The sequence below is a fragment of the Rana temporaria genome, chromosome 6 (assembly GCF_905171775.1).
Source record: "Rana temporaria chromosome 6, aRanTem1.1, whole genome shotgun sequence".
NCBI classification, from domain to species: Eukaryota; Metazoa; Chordata; class Amphibia; order Anura; family Ranidae; genus Rana; species Rana temporaria.
The window spans coordinates 195450274-195471444 of record NC_053494.1 but is presented as its reverse complement, the minus strand read 5'-3'; the positions used below and the strand labels follow the sequence as shown (position 1 = coordinate 195471444).

Sequence of the window (21171 nt, the reverse complement as noted above, 5' to 3'; positions counted from 1 at the left end):
GTCCATTAGCTTTGTTTTTTTTTTTATTTGAGGGGGAATAAACTTGGACGGGAAATGGGGAATTATGAGATGCCCCAGAATATTCCGTGCAAACTTGCTTCTGACTTCTATATAGACTTCAGTATATACACTTCAACCTTTTCTCCAGCACAAACACTTGCTGCACACTGTTCCTCCTAAAGCACTTCACTTGCTGCAGACTGTTACTCCTCCAGATCAGCTAGAACCGCATGGTAGGCCTGACACTGCTTTAGCCAGGCCTCAATGAACTGCCTTTTGCGGGCAGGGACCTCAGGCCCCTGCGGTCTAGAAATAGTTCAGGTGCTAGCTATCCTCTGTTCAGCTACCACTCTTAGATAGCTCTCTTCAGGTCCTGCCAACCAGCCTGACAGCAATGACCTCTTTCCACTGCCCTTCCCACAGTCCTCACTCTTGGTTCTACACCCATCTCAAACTGCAATCTCCCAGTTCTATGAGGCGTGCCTCCCCAGTTCTCCTGGCTGTGAGCAGTAGTCCTCTCTGGAGACTCTTAGAAGTGTTATCTCCCGATGTCCTTTACTTGCTCTCTCATGTGCCTCTCCATCCAGTTTCTCGTCACTCCTCCTGGATGCACCCTAGCCCCAGCCCAGGTCACCCCCCCTCCCAAGACTGGGGAGCTCCCCATGGGCCCCCAGAGCCTCCACACTCCTACACCTATCAATTCCTCCCCAGCTGGGCTGACCCCCAGCATTTCAGGAGGCCTGTCCCCTGCCAATCCAAGTTGGGGATTGATCAACGCTCCTTAAGGTACCCGTGGCAACCCCAACTATCTTCCCCTCCTCTACTTCTAGCACTTTCTAGAAGTAAGAGGGAGGTGACAGTGAAGTTATGTAAACTGTGAGTCACCAGATGCTACCCTGAGCCACTCCCAGCCACCCAGAATGAAAACAAACAGGCCTAGCAACCAGCCAGGCCTGCCTAAATTTACCTACTCTGCCAACAATAAATCCTCACTCACAGATATTTTATGCAAGCATGCCTTATGCTGATGCCCTCTTCCTTGAAGTACTTTCTACACTATATGATCTGACTATCACACCAAACTATATGGCCAATTCTACCACCTCTGCACTCAATGAAACCTTTCCTACGCCTCTTTTCCTTTATCAAATTTCAATCTTATCAGTTTCATGCTCTCCCTGCCTTATACCCATTATCCCTCCAGCTAACAAACATTTGCTGGCAGAAACCTTCCTCATTTTAAACTTTATCTTCTCTAGTTTGCAACAGTATACCTCTATGACAATGTCATAAACTAGGGCTTTGAATGAATGGACATTATAAGCATATTTAAAAAGGTATAACAAAGGTGTATTAGAATCTATAACAAAAATAGACAGACAATAAAATACATATAAATCAGTCCAAGAGTGGTTGCAACATACTTCCCGGCCCACCATCTATCCAGAGTCCAGCGGGCTCAAAGTATACAATGGGGGGCCTAGAGAGATTCTGCGTATAGCAAACAACCCAATAGCAATAACATATGTAGTGACCCAAATAGGTCAACTCCTAAAGATAATCAGAAGTGGCCAACTCAGAAGGTGTCATTACTGCTTAGCACGCTATTTTTATATTGAAAAGCAGTAATGACACCTTCTGAGTTGGCCTATGTGATCCACACTGCTCTTTAGAACAGCATCTTGATATGCCACACCTGTGAGGTGGATGGATTATCTTGACAAAGGATAAGTGCTCACTAGCACAGATTTAGACAGACTTGTGAAAAATATTATAGAGACAGTGTTGGGGTAGACCATTCGACATGAATGACAAAGATTCGACGAAGCAGCGAAAAACATACAAACATCGAATCTGTCATTGAAGACTTATGGTGTCTGTCGAAAGTTCTAAGAAGATTCGTCAAGCAACTAAACTGTACAACGCCGCAATCGTACATTTCCGGTCAAATACTCGGCCCATAGGCTATAAAAGAATTTGAATGTTGGTTGACTAGTAATAATAATTTATAAATATAATTATTACTAGTGTCATAAAACATTAGAATTCTTTTATAGCTTGTGGGTGGAACATTCGACCGGAAATGTATGATTGCGGCGTTGTACAGTTTAGCTGCTCCGTCAAATCTTCTTAGAACATTCGACAATAAGCCTTCAATGACAGATTTGACCCTAATTAATTCGGATTTTTGGACTAATACATTTTTTAACTAAACAAAATAAATAAAAACGAGTTTCGGGAGTAACTAAATAAATACATTTTTCGGACGAAAACTAAATTCCGAAACAAAATATTTCAGTGTGCACATGTCTAGTCACAAGTAATCAATATGTTAAGCATTTTTAACTACTATACTGTACTATAATGTGAAAAAAAAGGTCTAAACACACAACTCCAGCACAATAAGGTTGTTTTAATTTGCATAAGTACAGAACACAAACAAAAAATGTTGTACTGTACTGCAGAGTGTACAATACAATGATGTATAGCGCGTTATTCGGGCGGGGAGAACTGGTCATTAAACAGGTAAGTTGTTAAACGAGGAGTATCTGTATAGATATATATCCATAGCCTGGCAAAATGTTTACCTATTTTTTATTATTATTAAAAAGTCTAGTAGGAAAACCACAATTTACCAGACAATTTATGTTAAGAAAAGTGACTGTTCATTTTTCACTTTGGAAGAGCTATCTTTATTCACTCCTGAATTTTCATTTTATTTAAATATAACATTTATTCCATGCATCTAAAATAAGACATGGGAGAAAGAAAACTCTGACACTTAATCTAATTTTGAGTTTACAGCGCATATCGTGCAACACTTAATCTGGATCACAGAGATATGATAAGCACAGCAGACAGCATGATATAGATATATTTTGTTTCCGGAACTTTGTGGTGTGTATCCCCTGATGGCATTATTCAAACTGCACTGATACGCACATGACTGAATGGGGGCAAGTCTCTTGTGATTCCCCGACATAGAGAAATAATACAATGTTTATCTAGCACTATAAGGGTGTTATTAACCATCCTGACCCCACAAGTGACTTCCAGTTATGTTTACGGCTCTAATATAGAACAATGGAGTATATGGGCTACTGACTCTGCAAAAAGAATATAGAATTTGCAATAAGAGAAAATGATAGGATGGAAGCGTTTGCTTCCTTCCCAAGAAGAAGAATTACATGACTAGTAGCGGTAGTATTTTCATGACCTGACTATAGAAGAAGTTCATTCATAAATATATACGTTATAGTGAAATTCTCATTAAAAGCAACACTGTCAATGCCAACAAAAATTGTAACCCCCCCTCCATTAGTTATGAAAATTAAGAGATATTATACTTACCTCTCCTGCAGCCAATGGGGTTGATTTACTAAAGGTATATAGACTGTGCACTTTGCAAAGTGCAGTTGTACTCTATGAGGCTCAGTTCAAATTGTGTTTTTTCAGGCGTTTCTTCAGGTATTTTTTCAGCTTTTTTGCAGCATTTTTGTACAGGTCGTTTTGAGGTTGACAAGTCACCAATGAAAAGTAGTAAAACACCTGTAATCTGCCCAAAAAAACAGCTCATGTACTTTTTTGAGCAACGGGCGTTTTGCTTCAGGCGACAGAACACTCAGATGTGAACAGGGGCCTTTGAAATTAATGGGATTTGTCTTGTTGGGCATTTTTAGTAGACATGTGCACTATCAAATTTAGTTTTCGCTAGTGTTTCATTCATTTATTTATTTTTTCGGTTCATTCGTTATGATCGCAATTTGTAAAATAAAAAATTCGTAAATTTGTCAATTCGGAAATTGGAAAATTGAAAAATAAGAAAGAAAATCCTAAAATTTTCAAGAATGACTAACTACAGTGAGGAAAATAAGTATTTGAACACCCTGCTATTTTGCAAGTTCTCCCACTTGGAAATCATGGAGGGGTCTGAAATTGTTATCGTAGGTGCATGTCCACTGTGAGAGACATAATCAAAAAAAAATATTCCAGAAATCACAATGTATGATTTTTTTAACTATTTATTTGTATGATACAGCTGCAAATAAGCATTTGAACACCTGAGAAAATCAATGTTAATATTTGGTACAGTAGCCTTTGTTTGCAATTACAGAGGTCAAACGTTTCTTGTAGTTTTTCACCAGGTTTGCACACACTGGAGGAGGGAATTTGGCCCACTCCTCCACACAGATCTTCTCTAGATCAGTCAGGTTTCTGGGCTGTCGCTGAGAAACACGGAGTTTGAGCTCCCTCCAAAGATTCTCTATTGGGTTTAGGTCTGGAGACTGGCTAGGCCACGCCAGAACCTTGATATGCTTCTTACAGAGCCACTCCTTGGTTATCCTGGCTGTGTGCTTCGGGTCATTGTCATGTTGGAAGACCCAGCCTCGACCCATCTTCAAAGCTCTAACTGAGGGAAGAAGGTTGTTGCCCAAAATCTCGCAATACATGGCCCCGGTCATCCTCTCCTTAATACAGTGCAGTCGCCCTGTCCCATGTGCAGAAAAACACCCCCAAAGCATGATGCTACCACCCCCATGCTTCACAGTAGGGATGGTGTTCTTGGGATGGTACTCATCATTCTTCTTCCTCCAAACACGGTTAGTGGAATTATGACCAAAAAGTTCTATTTTGGTCTCATCTGACCACATGACTTTCTCCCATGACTCCTCTGGATCATCCAAATGGTCATTGGCAAACTTAAGACGGGCCTTGACATGTGCTGGTTTAAGCAGGGGAACCTTCCGTGTCATGCATGATTTCAAACCATGACGTCTTAGTGTATTACCAACAGTAACCTTGGAAACGGTGGTCCCAGCTCTTTTCAGGTCATTGACCAGCTCCTCCCGTGTAGTCCTGGGCTGATTTCTCACCTTTCTTAGGATCATTGAGACCCCACGAGGTGAGATTTTGCATGGAGCCCCAGTCCGAGGGAGATTGACAGTCATGTTTAGCTTCTTCCATTTTCTAATGATTGCTCCAACAGTGGACCTTTTTTCACCAAGCTGCTTGGCAATTTCCCCGTAGCCCTTTCCAGCCTTGTGGAGGTGTACAATTTTGTCTCTAGTGTCTTTGGACAGCTCTTTGGTCTTGGCCATGTTAGTAGTTGGATTCTTACTGATTGTATGGGGTGGACAGGTGTCTTTATGCAGCTAATGACCTCAAACAGGTGCATCTAATTTAGGATAATAAATGGAGTGGAGGTGGACATTTTAAAGGCAGACTAACAGGTCTTTGAGGGTCAGAATTCTAGCTGATAGACAGGTGTTCAAATACTTATTTGCAGCTGTATCATACAAATAAATAGTTAAAAAATCATAAATTGTGATTTCTGGAATTTTTTTTTTGATTATGTCTCTCACAGTGGACATGCACCTACGATGACAATTTCAGACCCCTCCATGATTTCCAAGTGGGAGAACTTGCAAAATAGCAGGGTGTTCAAATACTTATTTTCCTCACTGTAACTAATAATTAACTAGTAAATTATAGGTATTGGAATTTCCTTTCAAATTTGGCTGTTAGTGAACGTAACGAATACTAATTTATCCGAAGTTACAAACTATCTAAATTAACGAATGCTGCATCTAAACAAATGAAATGGAACAAATTATTAATAAATAATAATAACAATAAAACATTTTTATTATCATTATTATTATTGTTATTTATTATTTCTAATTTGTTAAGTTCCATTTGTTTAAATTTGAATTTGTTACATTCACTAACAGCAAAATTTGAAAGGAAATTCCAATACCTAAAAGTTAATAGTTAGTAATAGTTAAGTTATTATTACTTAGTTATTATTTCAGATTGAAAAAAATCGCCCAAAAAATCGCCCCTGCTGTGCTTACTTTTTAAAGGGGTGTACATACTTATTTTGAGCACTGTATCTTGAGCTATAGATATAATAATTTTAGTTTTAACAGGATTTTCCAGAGAGCTTAAAATAATTTCAAGGGTTCCTCTTAGGTAAAAAGTTTCAGAAAGGCTGATCTATTTGATTATTTGTGCGCTCTGTGTTTCTTTTGGACAGAAAGCTATAGGAAATCTCTCCAGCTGGGACAGAAAAAGCAAAAGTGCATTGTGTGAAGAAGGGTTAGAAGTTCTAATAATGTTTTTCTTTTTTTTTTTTTTACAGCCTGTGCTTTCTTGTCAAATTAAGAATGACTTTGCCGCTTTATTATTAAATTGTCCAGGGACAGGAAAAAACATACATTTCCTTAGCATGGTCACAAAAAGAAATTAAACCCAGAGCAAACCTTTAATTATTCCCCACTATATACAGTATCTCACATGAGTACACCCCCTCACATTTTTGTAAATATTTTATTCTATATTTTCATGTGACAACACTGAAAAATTACACTTTGCTACAATGTTTGCTGTAACAACTCAACACACAGCCATTAATGTCAAAACTGCTGGCAACAAATGTGAGTACACCCCAAACTGAAAATGTCCATGTTGGGCCCAAGATGTCAATATTTTGTGTGGCCACCATTATTTTCCAGCACTGCCTTAACCCTCTTGGGCATGGAGTTCACCAGAGATTCCCAGTTTGCTACTGGAGTCCTCTTCCAATCCTCCATGATGACATCACAGAGCTGGTGGATGTTAGAGACCTTGCACTCCTCCACCTTCCATTGGAGGAAGCCCCACAGATGCTCAATAGGGTTTAGGTCTGGAGACATGCTTGGTCAGTCCATTACCTTTACCCTCAGCTTCTTTAGCAATGCAGTGGTCATCTTGGAGGTGTGTTTGGGGTCCTTATCATGTTGGAATACTGCCCTGTGTCCCAGTCTCCGAAGGGAGGGGATCATGCTCTGCTTCAGTATGTCACAGTACATGTTGGCATTCATGGTTCCCTCAATGAACTGTAGCTCCCCAGTGCCGACAGCACTCATGCAGCCCCAGACCATGACACTCCCACCACCATGACTGTAGGTAAGACACAATTGTCTTTGTACTCCTCGCCTGGTTGCCACCACACACGCTTGACACCATCTGAACCAAATAAGTTTATCTTGGCCTCATCAGACCACAGGACATGGTTCCATGTCCTTAGTCTGCTTGTCTTCAGAAAGCTGTTTGTGGGATTTCTTGTGCATCATCTTTAGAAGAAGCTTCCTTCTGCGATGACAGCCATGCAGACTAATTTGATGCAGTGTGCAGCTTGTGGCCTGAGAACTGACAGGCTGACCCTTCAACCTCTGCAGCAATGCTGGCAGCACTCACACGTCTGTTTCCCAAAGACAACCTTTGGATATGACGCTGAGCACATGCACTCAACTTCTTTGGTCGACCATGGCAAGGCCTGTTCTGAGTGGAACCTGTCCTGTTAAACCGCTGTATGGTCTTGGCCACCGTGCTGCAGCTCAGTTTCAGGGTCTTGGCGATCTTCTTATAGCCTAGGCCATCTTTATGTAGAGCAACACTTCTTTTTTTCAGATCCTCAAAGAGTTCTTGGCCATGAGGTGCTATGGTGAACTTTCCAGTGACCAGTATGAGAGAGTGAGAGTGATAACACCAAATTCAATACACCTGCTCCCCATTCACACCTTAGAACTTGTAACACTAAAGAGTCACATGACACCAGGGAGGGAAAATGGCTAATTGGGCCAAACTTGGACATTTTCACTTAGGGGTGTACTCACTTTTGTTGCCAGCGGTTTGACATTAATGGCTGTGCGTTGAGTTATTTTGAGTTATTTTGAGGGAACAGCAAATTTACACTGTTATACAAGCTGTACACTCACTACTTTACATTGCAGCAAAGTATCATGTGTCATTTCTTCAGTGTTGTCACATGAAAAGAATAACATTTTACAAAAATCTGAGGGGTCTACTCACTTTTGTGAGATACTGTATATTGTATATATATATATATATATATATATATATATATATATATATATATATATGGGATTTGGATGAAATCTACAAGTCTAATTGTGTGTAGTTCAGTTCATTTTTCTTAGAGGATAATGAGCCAATCTCTCTTCTGTTGGTGACAAAATAAGTGGGATCTTGAGTAAAATGCTACTAAAATTGCTTGTCACATCTCTCTTCATCTAAATTCTAAATCATCAAAGTTTTCATCTACTAACTAAAATTTTACATAAAGAATAACGATGAACTTGTACAAGTTAAAAAGTCATGGAAAGTCAATGGTTTAAAGCAGGGGTAGGCAACCTCGACCCTCCAGCTTTGGTGAAACTACAAGTCCCATGGGACATTGCAAGACCCTGACCATCACAGGCATGACTCCTAGAGGCCAAGGCATGATGGGATTTGTAGTTAAACCACAGCTGGAGTGCTGAAGGTTGCCTACCCCTGGTTTATTGACACTAATGGTAATTTTTTGTATCTAAGAAAAGATAAACATATTTTACTTACCTGCTCTGTGTAATGGTTTTGCACAGAGCAGTCCCAAACCTTCTCTTCTTGGGTCCCCCACTAGCTCTCCTGACTGCTTCCCCCTACTGAGTGCCCCCATAGCAAGTCCCTTGCTATGGGGGCACTTGTGCTTTCTCGCTTTTGAGCCCCATTCTGTGTACCCATTCAAACACAGAACAAGGCTCAGCCTTACTTCTCTTTTAAACCTGCATAGGTGTTTTTTTACCTACATGTGTATTGGTAAAAATGTATTTTGGTAAAGATGAACTATCCCTTTAAGCAGATAAAGCAGTGCGTTATGTCTACTGTACAGTAACTTTTTCAGGGAATTGTCCTTTAAGAACTCTGCATTTGTGTTGCAAAAATTCACCGTACCGAGCCACCTTCTGAGACAGGAACAGTAACTGAATTAAAACCTACTCTGGCCATTTGTGAAAAGCTTGAGTTATTTACTCTATTTTAAGTATCACTAAAGAGGAAATACATCTCAATTATATTTCAACTTTATGGGAGCATTACCAGCTGTTCCAGTTACAGCCAAGCAATTGTCAGGTAAAATTTATGCTTGTTTACTTGGTATTTTTCTTCTGAGATCTGCAAATGTAGCACTCTGTATGCACGTGCCCGGGGGTGCCCAGGTGTTGTTCGTTCCAGATGGTAGTCCAACGTGAACCATGGCACAGCAATGCAGATTGTTTAATGCGTGTGGCGAAACAATGAAACAGAGCAGCTCCTGGGCAACGTGACATTTCACAGAAACTTGTTTCCATTGAAGTCAGCCCGGCCACATAGGGATATCTCAGTGGCAGAAGTATTTCAGCCATAACCGAGGAGAACATATGGATTGTGTGACTGGCTATAAGCCTGTATTACTATTTCCTCCCAACAGCTACAAATAAGAATTTGTGTTTAAAGCTAAACATCAGGCAAACAGTTAAATAAACGGATGAAGAATTTATTTATCATTATACGTGTTCTGTATATATGTATATATCAGTTTTCTGATTCTATGGGCCAGTTCTCTGTATACCATATCTGATACAGACCCTTTAAACCTAATTCACATGTGTGTACTTAAAGTGTAACTATAGGCAAAACTATTTTTGACAGTACAATTCCAATACAATTCTATACATAAGGAATAGGAGCGCCCTGCTCATGGCACTTGCAATCTAAAGGGAGGGGGAGAGGGTACAAAGGTAATAGCTGCGGGGGATAATCTTATAGAAGTGACTCGGGTACAGTTTTTAGGTGGAGGTGGGGTAGGTTTCCCTGAATAAATTAGTTTTCAGGGATGGCCTAAAGGCTAATAGGGTAGGGGCTGACCAGACATACTGGGGCAGAGAGTTCCAGAGGATGGGAGAGGCTCTGCAGAAGTCCTGGAGGTGAGCATGGGAGGAGATGACAAGGCAGCTAGAGAGTAGGAGGTCCAGGGAGGAGTGGAGAAGACAATTTGGGCAATATCTGCAGATTAGGTTGGTGATGTAGCTGGGGGTGATGTTATGGATGGCCTTGTATATTGTGGTTAGTGTCTTTAATTTTATACCGTGGGGTAGGGGGAGCCAGTGAATGGATTGGCAGAGAGAAGCAGCAGTCACAGATCGGTTAGTAAGGTTGTATTAGTCTATCAAAAGCATTCACGATAGACTTGAGGGGGAATAGCCTGTGTAAGGTTAGGTCAGTGAGGAGAGAGTTGCAGTAGTCAAGGTGAGAAATAACCAAGGACTGAATATGTTGTTCTGTGGTGTCCTTAGTCAGGAAGGGGCGAATTCTGGAAATGTTGCTGAGGTTAGGGTGGCAAGATGTAGCCAGTGATTGGATGGGGGGGCTGTAGGAGAGGTCACAGTCTAGGATTACACCCAGCACCTTAGTGTGAGTGGGGGGACCAATGGTTGTGCCGTTGATCTCAATGGTAAAGTCACAGGGAGGGGATCGGGGAGGAGGAAATATTACAAGCACAGTTTTAGAAAGATTGAGTTTGAGGAAGTGGTGTGACATCCATACTGATATGTCACTCGGCAAGTTTGTTATATGTGAGGAGATTGAGAGGGTGAGTTGAGGAGGTGAAAGATAGATCTGGGTGTCGTTAACATAAAGGTGGTACTGGAAGCCATGGGAAGTTATCAACTGGCCCAGGGAGAAGGTATAGAGAAAGAATAGGAGGGGTCCAAGGATAGAGCCTTGGTGTACCCCAACAGAAAGAGGAAGAGTAGTGGAGGAGATGGTGTTATATGCGACACTGAAAGTGCACTGAGATAGGTAGAAGGAAAACCAGGAAAGAGCAGAATCAATAATGCCAAGGGGATGGAGTTTGTTAAGGAGGAGTGGGTTGTCTATTGTGTTGAAGGCAGCAGAAAAGTATGAGTATGGAGTATACATAGTTACATAGTTAGGTTGAAAAAAGACACTAGTCCATCCAGTTAACCAATTAAAAAAAAAACACTGGGACACGTTGTTATATTACAGAGGGGATGGCATGAATAGATTATAGTTTTTAAAACCGCAGAAGGGGAAGGGACGGGCACTGTCACAAGAAGACATGTAATGCAATTCGTTTTTTTCCAAATTAAAAAAAAATACGAAATTCAACAAATTTGTTAATTTGGAAGTATTCAAATTAACAAAAAACAGTTTAACACATTTTTCCGAAAGTTTATAAATTAAAAAATTTGTAAATTCGAAAATACGTATATTTGTAAATTTGTATATTTGTAAATTAGTAAATTAGAAAATCCCACTAATCAAAACAACGAAAATCCGAAAATAAGAACAACTAATTTGAGGTTTTCCAAAGTTACTAATTCATTTGAAATAATTAATTTCTTTCATAACAAATAACCCGAAAAATAAAATATAAAAACAAAAAAAACAAATGAAACGAAAACAAAAACAAAATTTTTTTTGGCAGTGCACATGTCTAGTCAGTAGTCATGAGCAGACAGGCAGGGAGGGAGGAGAGAAGGACAGAAAAGGACATAGCAGGGCTGCAGATGACGAAGGCATGTAAACTGACCACGGTGTCAGGGCTCAGCAGCCATGAAAAACTGTGGTCAGTTTACAGGGGGGAGGGCAGAACCAGGCAGGATAAGCCAGGTATTTTAGGTTATACATGGGGCCAAATTACACAGCACAAGCACTATGCTATATAACATGCTTTAAAGCATGGGGCTCAAACTGCTGGCCCTCCAGCTGTTGTAAAACTACAAGTCCCATCAGGCATTGCAAGGCTGACAGTTACAAGCATGATTCCCACAGGAAGAGGCATGATGGGACTTGTAATTTCGCAACAGCTGGAGGGCCACCAGTTTGAGACCCCTGCTTTAAAGAAACAGGATCCATTTATTAATTGTGTTTAGGGTAATAAACACTTTAACTACTACTAGCTATACCATGACCTGCATGAATGAGAACATGTCTAATGCCCTGTACACACGATCGGTTCGTCTGATAAAAACGGTCCGATGGACCGTTTTCATCGGAAGAACCGATCCTGTGTGGGCCCATTCGTTTTTTTTCCCATCGGTGAAAAAAAATGTAACCTGTTTTAAAATTTTCTGATGGTTAAAAAGCCGATAGAAAAAAACAATCATCTGTGGGGAAATCCATCGGTCAACAATCCACGCATGCTCAGAATCAAGTCGACGCATGCTCGGAAGCATTGAACTTAATTTTTCTCTGCACGTTGTTGTGTTTTACGTCACCGCGTTGGACACGATCGGATTTTTAACTGGTGGTGTGTAGGCAAGACTGATGAAAGTCAGCTTCATCGGATATCTGATGAAAAAATCCATCGGTCCGTTTTCATCAGATGAACCGATCGTGTGTACGTGGCATGAAAGTGACCCGAGGCTTTCCGGAAAGTCGCATTAGGAGGAAAAAAATGTCAATTTATAACTCTTGAACTATTGGTATTGTCCACTATTACCTTCTGGCCTGGGCACTGATTTTGTCTCATGGTAAATACATCCTTTCTCAGACAAGCTCTCACCTGTATTTTTGCATGCAAATTTAGTCTTGGCATCACATTTCCGAAGAGTTCCATTGCAGCCTTTCTCATCGCTGCCATCCTCGCAATCCTTCTCCCCATCGCATAGCCAAAGTTCTGGGATACAATTGCCATCTGGCTGACATTGAAACTGTTTGCCTTCACAAGATCCCAAAGCTGGCATTGCTGAAAAAGAAAACACTATACTTAGATCAATACCTAGCACAGATGTGAATCACCGAAAGAGAGAAAATCATCTTTACATGCTTTGAGCCTATGGCAACCAATCAAGAAATCAGCTTTTTATCTCAGGTCTAATTTTATACAAAATAAATACAGAATGTTTAGTATATGTGTGCGTCATTTTCCCTGAGGATTCATTTTAGTAGTGCAGTTACTCTCATAAAATCCTTAGCGAAGAATCAAGTGCTCATTCAGATCTGTGCATTGCTGGTGGAAGTATTTCATTTCATTTCATTAGGGTCACATGTAGAATGTCACACTAATGCACAACTACAGAACACAGTGCTGTAATCCACACGCTGTCCGTTGTGACAAACTGCATTAATAAAAAATATCAGTTTTTTTTTAGTTTTTTTTGCGTGTGTTAAGATGCTCTGCCAGCCCATTTATTTTGATACAGGATGCCTTAACCGTTTGCCTACTGGACACTTCCCCCCTCCTTTATGCCCAGGCCAATCAGCTTTCAGCAATGTCGCATGTTGAATAAAAATTGTGTGGCCATGCAACACTTTAAACAAAGTGCTTATTGTTTTTTGGAGACAGATAGAGCTTTCTTTTGGCCATATTTAATCACCACTGGGTTTTTTTAATTTTTGCTAAACAAATGAAAAAAGATTGAACATTTAAAAAAAAAAAATCTTAGTGTCTGTTATAAAATTTAGAAAATACATAATTTTTCTTCCTCACTGATGTACACTGATGAGGCTGCACTGATGAGGTAGCACTGATGAGGCTGCACTGATAGGCACTGATGAGGCTACATTTGGTTATAGCGCTGTCGGCATGTCGTTAAAGTGGTTGTAAACCCTTACATATACCCAGTGAAGTGACTGGCCTCAGGTAATACACAGAGCCGCATAAGCCAATGCTTCCTCTGTAGCGGTGGCTTCTGTCCCAGGAGTTATAAGTTTGAACAGAAATGCCCATGAAGATGTAGAGAATGTTGATAAATCTTCCACATTGAGACATTTTATATATTCAGTAATGATATAACCATCAACACGTTTCACGGCATAAAGCAAGTCACTTCTTTAAAGACAATATACAGAAAACATTCAGCTGATGACCTCTACAGTTTTCCCTTAATTTTTTTCAAATATCCCTTGACTTTTGTTGATATATATTGTAACGGTCACCACCGTTTACGACCTTCCATCCCATCCAAGACAGCTTATCGACACTCCAACCAACAGGACCCGATCCATCCCATTTGCCCAGAATCAAGACGAGACAAAGCTCTGTACTTGTTCCAAATGTAATGACAACTTTTAATGGTAACTTTCAGTCTTATATACAGTACAAGGCATTAAAGCAACAATCAACTCCCCACCCACACATCACACCGTGGGGGGCTTCAATCACATTCTTTGAGCTAATTACTAAACATTCTAGACATGTCGGCGCCGGGCTATAATTATCATGACCTAATCACTGCACATTCCTTCATTAACAGAACTCAAACAAAACACCATCACACAATGAGTTCCCTTCAATCCACATCGTTAGACAGACGTTCTTTCTCCGACAGACAGGTAGTCACACCTTTATACAATGGACAATGAAATGTCTAGGAGTAGATGCAATTAACACCTTTCAACAGAATGTGTCTCCACATTGAATAAGCCAACAACTTGTGATATCTCAAGACATCCTGCAAACATGAATTATTCTTGATGTCCCCTGTCCTGTAATTTGTTAATGTAATTTCTCAGTCACCCTATGGCCCTATCGGACATAAGGTGACCCTAGACATAAGGCTCCTTAGTGACGCCGGTACAGGAGTACCCCTCATCCTTACAAAGTCTCTGGGTGTCCCGGGTCATATATATATATTAGAAAATGGTGCTAAAACAATAAAACAGTTCAATGTCCTGAATCATTAAATTACACAAAACAGTGCTAAAATTAAAATAATAATGATGGACCCGTGGTCAAAACCACTGATGAAAGTCCTGAAAGTAGTGGGGTGATGTGACCAGTTCAGAGTATCACAGATGAGTATCAACAAATGTCCTAATGTGCACCTTCCACCAACAGAAGCATTGATCGCAATCCACCGCGTGATGAACACTCCCCCGATGGGTTAAACTCACCCATCTCAAGTGCTGTACCCTGCCATGACTCACTGCTCTGTGATCCAGAGCTGAATGTCAGCCAGCAACATTGCAATTCCTATGAGCCCAGGACATCAAGGAGTTGCCACCTAGGGGCACTTCCTTAAGCCGACTTGGATTCATAGGATCATGCCATAGGGAACTGTAATAACATGGACCATTCAAGACCTGGCCACTATCCAAGGAAGAAGGGGACCTGTGATGTCACACCACTGGAACAAAAACTTATTAACAAAGGCATGTATACAAATATAAAAAAAAAAAGGCTGTAGGTGGGATGTCTTTGGGGGTCTGATTCTGTAGTCAGGCTTTATAAACAATTATAGCTTTGGTCTTAAAGTGGAGGTTCACCCAAAAAAAATTTTTTTAACATTACATTCAGCCGAGTTGTCATAATGACAATCGGCTGTTTTTTTTTTTTTATCCCCGTACATACCGTATTTTCACCGCCGCTTCCGGGTATGTCTTCTGCGGGACTGGGCGGTCCTAATTGATTGACAGGCTTCTGACCGTCGCATACAGCGCGTCACGAGTTGCCGAAAGAAGACGAACGACGGTGCGCAGGCGCCGTATAGAGCCGCACCGACGTTCGGCTTCTTTCGGCAACTCGTGACGCGCTGTATGCGATGGTCGGAAGCCTGTCAATCAATTAGGAACGCCCAGTCCCGCAGAAGACATACACGGAAGCGGCGGTGAAAATACGGTATGTACGGTGATAAAATAAAAAAAACAGCCGATTGTCATTATGACAACTCGGCTGAATGTCATGTTAAAAAATTGTTTTTGGGTGAACCCCCCGCTTTAAATACGTAATTTGAAAATAACTTAGCAATACTACAAAAATTCATGTAACATGCTTGAAAGGAATTTATCAATATGACCGAAAAAATCCCAAATCCATCTTTGTAAGTCACAAGAAATGTTCTTGTTACACATCTAACATCACACGTATGACTGAGCCATGGAACAAGGCGGAATTTAATTGCATCCTAAAAGCTTTGAAGGCTTCTTATGATGTTGTTGTTGAAATGGAGAGGTTGTTTACCATGATTTAGACTATAAAGCCGACTTTCACACCACATCAAAGTCTCCTGTTTTGATGAAAGGACGACAAAGTACCCCGATGACCAACTTTTACGAAGAAAAAACACTATTTACATTATTCCGAACTTCTAAGTGTGGCATATCAGCTAATATTTGTGCCCTAAAATGTCGTTACTAGAAGCAAACTGCTGGAAGAGGCTGCGAGCAAAGCTCGTTAATTGGCAATTAATTCGGTTTATGCAAATTCCCAAAAGTTTAGAGACTGTTAAAAGGGACATTTACAAGGGACAATACTCTTTTATTCTGAAGATAATGATGAAATTAAAAAGGGGAACAAGGCAATGGAAAAAAAGGCCACGGGCCAAGCTGAAAGTCGCATGCATTCATTAAAATAAGAAACAACTCTTTCTTTTTTTTTTCCTCTGTGTCTTTTTACAGATAAAAACAAGGCAAATACGCGCACACTAGAAGAGATAAAGGAAAAAAATAAGATGATGTGTTTCAGTTTTTTTAAGAAACATCTGCTGCAAGACAGAGGGTGAAGGTTGGAGTCTGGGTCATGCTCAGTAACTCATTATCACAGCAGGATGCATGAGTAATCAAGCAACTGCTCTGGCAAAATACAAAATAAAGTGTTGAAGCCTTTAGTAAAGATTTTGCCCATGCATCCACCCTATTCAAAGGACCAATAGCACATTACTATTTAGCACTTGAAAAAGATTAAAGAGATTGTGCCAGATTAGGAGTTCTAGTCCAGACTGATTTTATTTGTTAAAACATATTGAATAGAGCAGCCAACATATTATTGGGCTTCAGGGCTCCCTTCATCAGGGCTTTAACATATATACTGTGCATCAAGTATCAGAAACATATCATCATCAAGTATTATATTCAATAAGGTTTACAAATACTTAAAGGGGTTGTAAAGGTAAAACATTTTTTCCCTAAATAGCTTCCTATACCTTAGTGCAGTCCTCCTTCACTTACCTCATCCTTCCATTTTGTTTGTTTCTTCTGAGAAATCCTCACTTCCTGTTCTTCTGTCTGTAACTCCACACAGTAATGCAAGGCTTTCTCCTTGGTGAGGAGTGTCGTGTTCGCCCCCTCCCTTGGACTACAGGAGAGTCAGGACGCCCACTAACACACAGCTCATTTCTCTATCTGCAACGTAGAGAGCATCCTGACTCTCCTGCAGTCCAAGGGAGGGGGCAAGCACGACACTCCACACCAGGGAGAAAGCCTTGAATTACTGTGTGGAGTTACAGACAGAAGAACAGGAAGTGAGGATTTTTATATTTTTACAAAGATCAAGTTTGCTTTGAGCATTAACAACATTTTTTTACTTTACTTTAACAAAAACAATGCCACCATTAGTAACTATGGGCCTGATCCTGATACGCCGTCGTATCCCTGTTTCTATCTATGGAACTGATCCACAGAATCAGTTTCTCATAGATAGGCAGAAGATCCGACATGTGTAAGGGACTTACACTGTCGGATCTTAGGATGCAGTACCGCAGCCGCCGCTGGGGGCATTTCTCGTTGGAATGCTGCTTCGGGTATGCAAATTAGCACTTACGGAGATCCACGAAGCTTTTACGCTTCGTTTTTTCTCCGTAAGTATTAGTTTGCCCTCGCAATATTAGGGCTGCTTTTACAAGGCCTAAACTGTTTAGACCTTGTAAAAGTAGACCCTTCTATCCCGCGTCGCTGTCTTTTTTTTTTAAAACATTTTTTTTTCCCGCCGCAACTCGTTTTTTTTTTTACGCCCGTCGCGATTCTCAAAACCCGGTGCAACGTAAAACCGCGCAAAGCACATCGGGAAAATGACGTCGGGAGCATGCGCAGTACGTCCGGCGCGGGAGCGCGCCTAATTTAAATAGGACTCGCCCCATTAAAATAGGAACGCCTTGCGCCGGCCGGATTTAAGTTACACCGCAGAAAATTTCTAGGTAAGTGCTTTGTGGATCGGGCACTTAGGTAGAGATTTTCCGGCGGTGTAACTTAAATCCGAATATTTAAGTTACACCCGCTGGCTGTGGATCAGGCCCTATCTTCCTGCTTTCATTGTCTAAGTCCAATCACATCAATGGCTGCCTCGTACACACAGACTTCCAACCAACTTTTCCGGTCAGACAATTATGGCTATAAAGTTGGACGTGTGTATGAGGCTTAAAGGCTCATACACACGATCAGACTTTTTAACAACAAACTTCAAAATGAGCAGGTTTTCAAAAAAATCTGGCCGTGTGTACGCTCCATCAGACAAACTTTTTCGGTTTTCATCGAACAAATTATCGCTCTGCAAACGGACACATTTTCGGCAACAAAAGTCCTACGGTGCAAAATCCTATTGTGTGTACAGAAGTCCATCGGACTTTAGTCCAAAGTACAAACACGTATGCTCAGAACTAATGCTAAAATCAACCAACAGTAGCAGAAGTTGACCAAAGGGCGGCGGTAAAGAGCAGAAAAGAGCTGAAAAACCACGTGATTTGGGGAAAGTTTGTTGAAAAAGTCCTGCCGTGTGTATGCATACCAAGTTCACGGCCAACGCCCTTCAAACAAAAATCCATGGAAAGGTTTGCTTGAAGTCCGACCGTGTGTATGAGGCTTTAGAAATCAGACCTTTTTTTTGCTATCCCTTGTAATTTTAGAAGGCATTCTATATCAGCGTGCTAATTGTCAAATGTTTTATTGTTCCGGCTAGCTTGCCCAGGGCTGCTGTATTCCATTTAAAATAAATTTAACTTTAATTTAATTCTGCCATGCTCTGTTTTATGGCGTATTGTCTTATAGTTATTAATATATGTTCTTATATTTGAGGATGATAAAAGTGATTTTCTCTGGCTTGCATTGTGATATAATTGCAATCTCACTCCCACATGCTCTAGTTAGATGCTAATAATGATTCATTTAAACTGTGTGAGGACAGTTGATATATACCTTACAATTAAATTAATGCCAGCGTTCATGCTATGAAATCCCTATGTTGATGCTTAGAAGCATCATTTAAATGTAATCAATGCTCAATTTGGGCAATTCAAACCCTTTCAGAGCCATTTATAAGAGAGTAACGTGCTCGGTTCGGTAAAAATCAGAAGGAGGCAGAAACGTTTGCAGAAAGGTTATGTTTTCCCGCCGCGGCATGTGCCAAATCTTATTTTTCGAAGTGTAACAAATTTGCTGCTTTCTAAATGTTTTTTGTCATAATTTAAGGCTGGTGGTCAACGTTATGATGTGTTCATTTTCATTTGAATTATGGTTTAGATGTTTCAAATGTTCTTCAATAATCCTCCAATTAAATTATAAAAAAAGGAAAAAGAGGGTAGAAGCATTTTCCGTCAAAGGATAGCAAATTGCATCAAAGCAGAGGGAAACATTAATCCGCTATTAATCTTTGACTACCCACAGACAAAGATTGTATTATCTACAGAGAACATTTGTGTGATGAGTTTTATTTTAATATATACTGTCAGTTTAAGGAAAACTTTGCAGAGAAACATTTGGGGGGGCAACCATATTGGAATATCAGATTTCTTTTTTGAAAATGCTACTTTTCCGTCAGTCTCTGTCTGAATAAAGCCTCGTACACATGATAGGTTAACCAGAGGACAACGGTCTGATGGACCGTTGTCATAGCTTAACCGATAAAGCTGACTGATGGTCCGTCACGCCTACACACCATAGCTTAAATAAGCGATCGTGTCAGAACGCGGTGACGTAAAACACAACGACGTGCTGAAAAAAACGAAGTTCAATGCTTCCAAGCATGCATCGACTTGATTCTGAGCATGCGTGGATTTTTAACCGATGGTCGTGCCTACTAACGATCGGTTTTGACCTATCGGTTAGGAATCCATAGGTTAAATTTCAAGCAAGTTGGCTTTTTTTTAACCTATGGTTAAATAACCTATGGGGCCCACACACGATCGGTTTTGATCGATGAAAACGGTCCTTCAGACCGTTTTCCTCTGGTTAACCTATCGTGTGTACGAGGCTTAACTCACCCGAAACAAGCAAAGTTACAACCAACCCACCCACCCCCCCACTCCGTATCCCCCCCCCTCTTTCTCCTTTTTTCTTAAAAAAATCTTTATCTGATCCTATGAAAAGGATTTGCTTCAATGATACTTTTTCCACAGTGGGTCTTCATATACAATATTGCAGTGTTGACTCCTGTCTAGTTTGTCTGACCCTTGTGTGGTGTGGCCCCCCACTGGGCCGAATAAGCCTGTTTCTGGTCAGCCCACTTCTCTGCACCTGCCTTCATCCCCTAGAGCACAGGTGTCAAACACCAGGCCCGCAGGCTGAATCCCGCCCTCCAGGCCATTTCATGTGGCCCTCGCTCCAGCTCTCCTCTGGTCCTACTCCAGACCCTTATGACGCGTACACACGACCGTTTTTAATGTCATGGAAAAAACAAAGTTTTTCTCGACGTGATTCTTGTCAAGCCTCCATTGCATGCACACGACCGTGAAAAAAAATGCCACGATCAGTTTTAAATTACTTTTTTTCCTTTAGAAATGAAATTTTGCTGTGGTAATGTTCTAAACATGGGAAAAATGTGCCTCTTTACAGGCATACTTTAGACACCCCCCAGGTACAAAATTTAAAGGAATATTTCACTTTTAATATTTCACTTTAAGCATTATTAAAATCACAACTTTTTTTGCATTGATACATGGGCAGGAACCGGGTCCCCAAACACTTTTTATGACAATAACTTGCATATAAGACTTTAAAATGAGCACTTTATGTTAGTGTCCCATAGACTTTAACGGAGTTCCACGGCTTTCGGATTTCCCCCGAACTCCACATATTGTTCGTTGTTTGCTGAACTTCCGAACAACCAAAATGTGGCCGGAACGTATGCTCAGGCCGAACCGTTCGCCCATCCCTATTGTATGATTGAAAGCATATACAATGAGGATGTGAAAGGTGACTCTAGAATATGGTTGCTCAACCTGTGGCCCTCCAGCTGCTGCAGAACTACAAGTCCCATCATGCCTCTGCCTTCAGGAGTCATGCTTGTAACTGTCAGTGGCTTGCAATGCCTCATGGGACTTATATTTCTGCAACAGCTGGAGGGCCAAAGGTTGAGCACCTATGGAGAGGAGTGGATTTCTCACTAGGAGTCCCAAATTGAAGATAGCGAGCAATAGATCCAAATAAAAAGTTGGGGGAAGGGGGTCTGAGTTGTAACTTTAATTGTTCAGGTAACTACAAGTGTTTTCTGCTATTGGTATATATTAAATATTCAAGGAAAAATCTTGGCATGTTAAATGAGATCATAAAAAAGACTGCACAGAAAGCAATTTTTACCTTCAGCCTTCGCATAGTATAAAGGAGAAAGATTTATGAAAAGACATAAAAAAGCAGTTG

At 40.7% G+C, this 21171-nt stretch overlaps 1 protein-coding gene across 1 annotated transcript in view; it reads right to left on the bottom strand.

Annotated features, from left to right (window-relative positions):
* The window catches only part of LRP1B (LDL receptor related protein 1B), a 1757966-nt gene that overhangs the window by 664420 nt on the left and 1072375 nt on the right, over positions 1-21171 (bottom strand). Inside the window, exon 21 of the mRNA XM_040358043.1 lies at positions 12389-12571. Coding sequence (XP_040213977.1) covers positions 12389-12571 — 183 coding nt within the window. The remainder of the gene's footprint in view (positions 1-12388; positions 12572-21171) is intronic.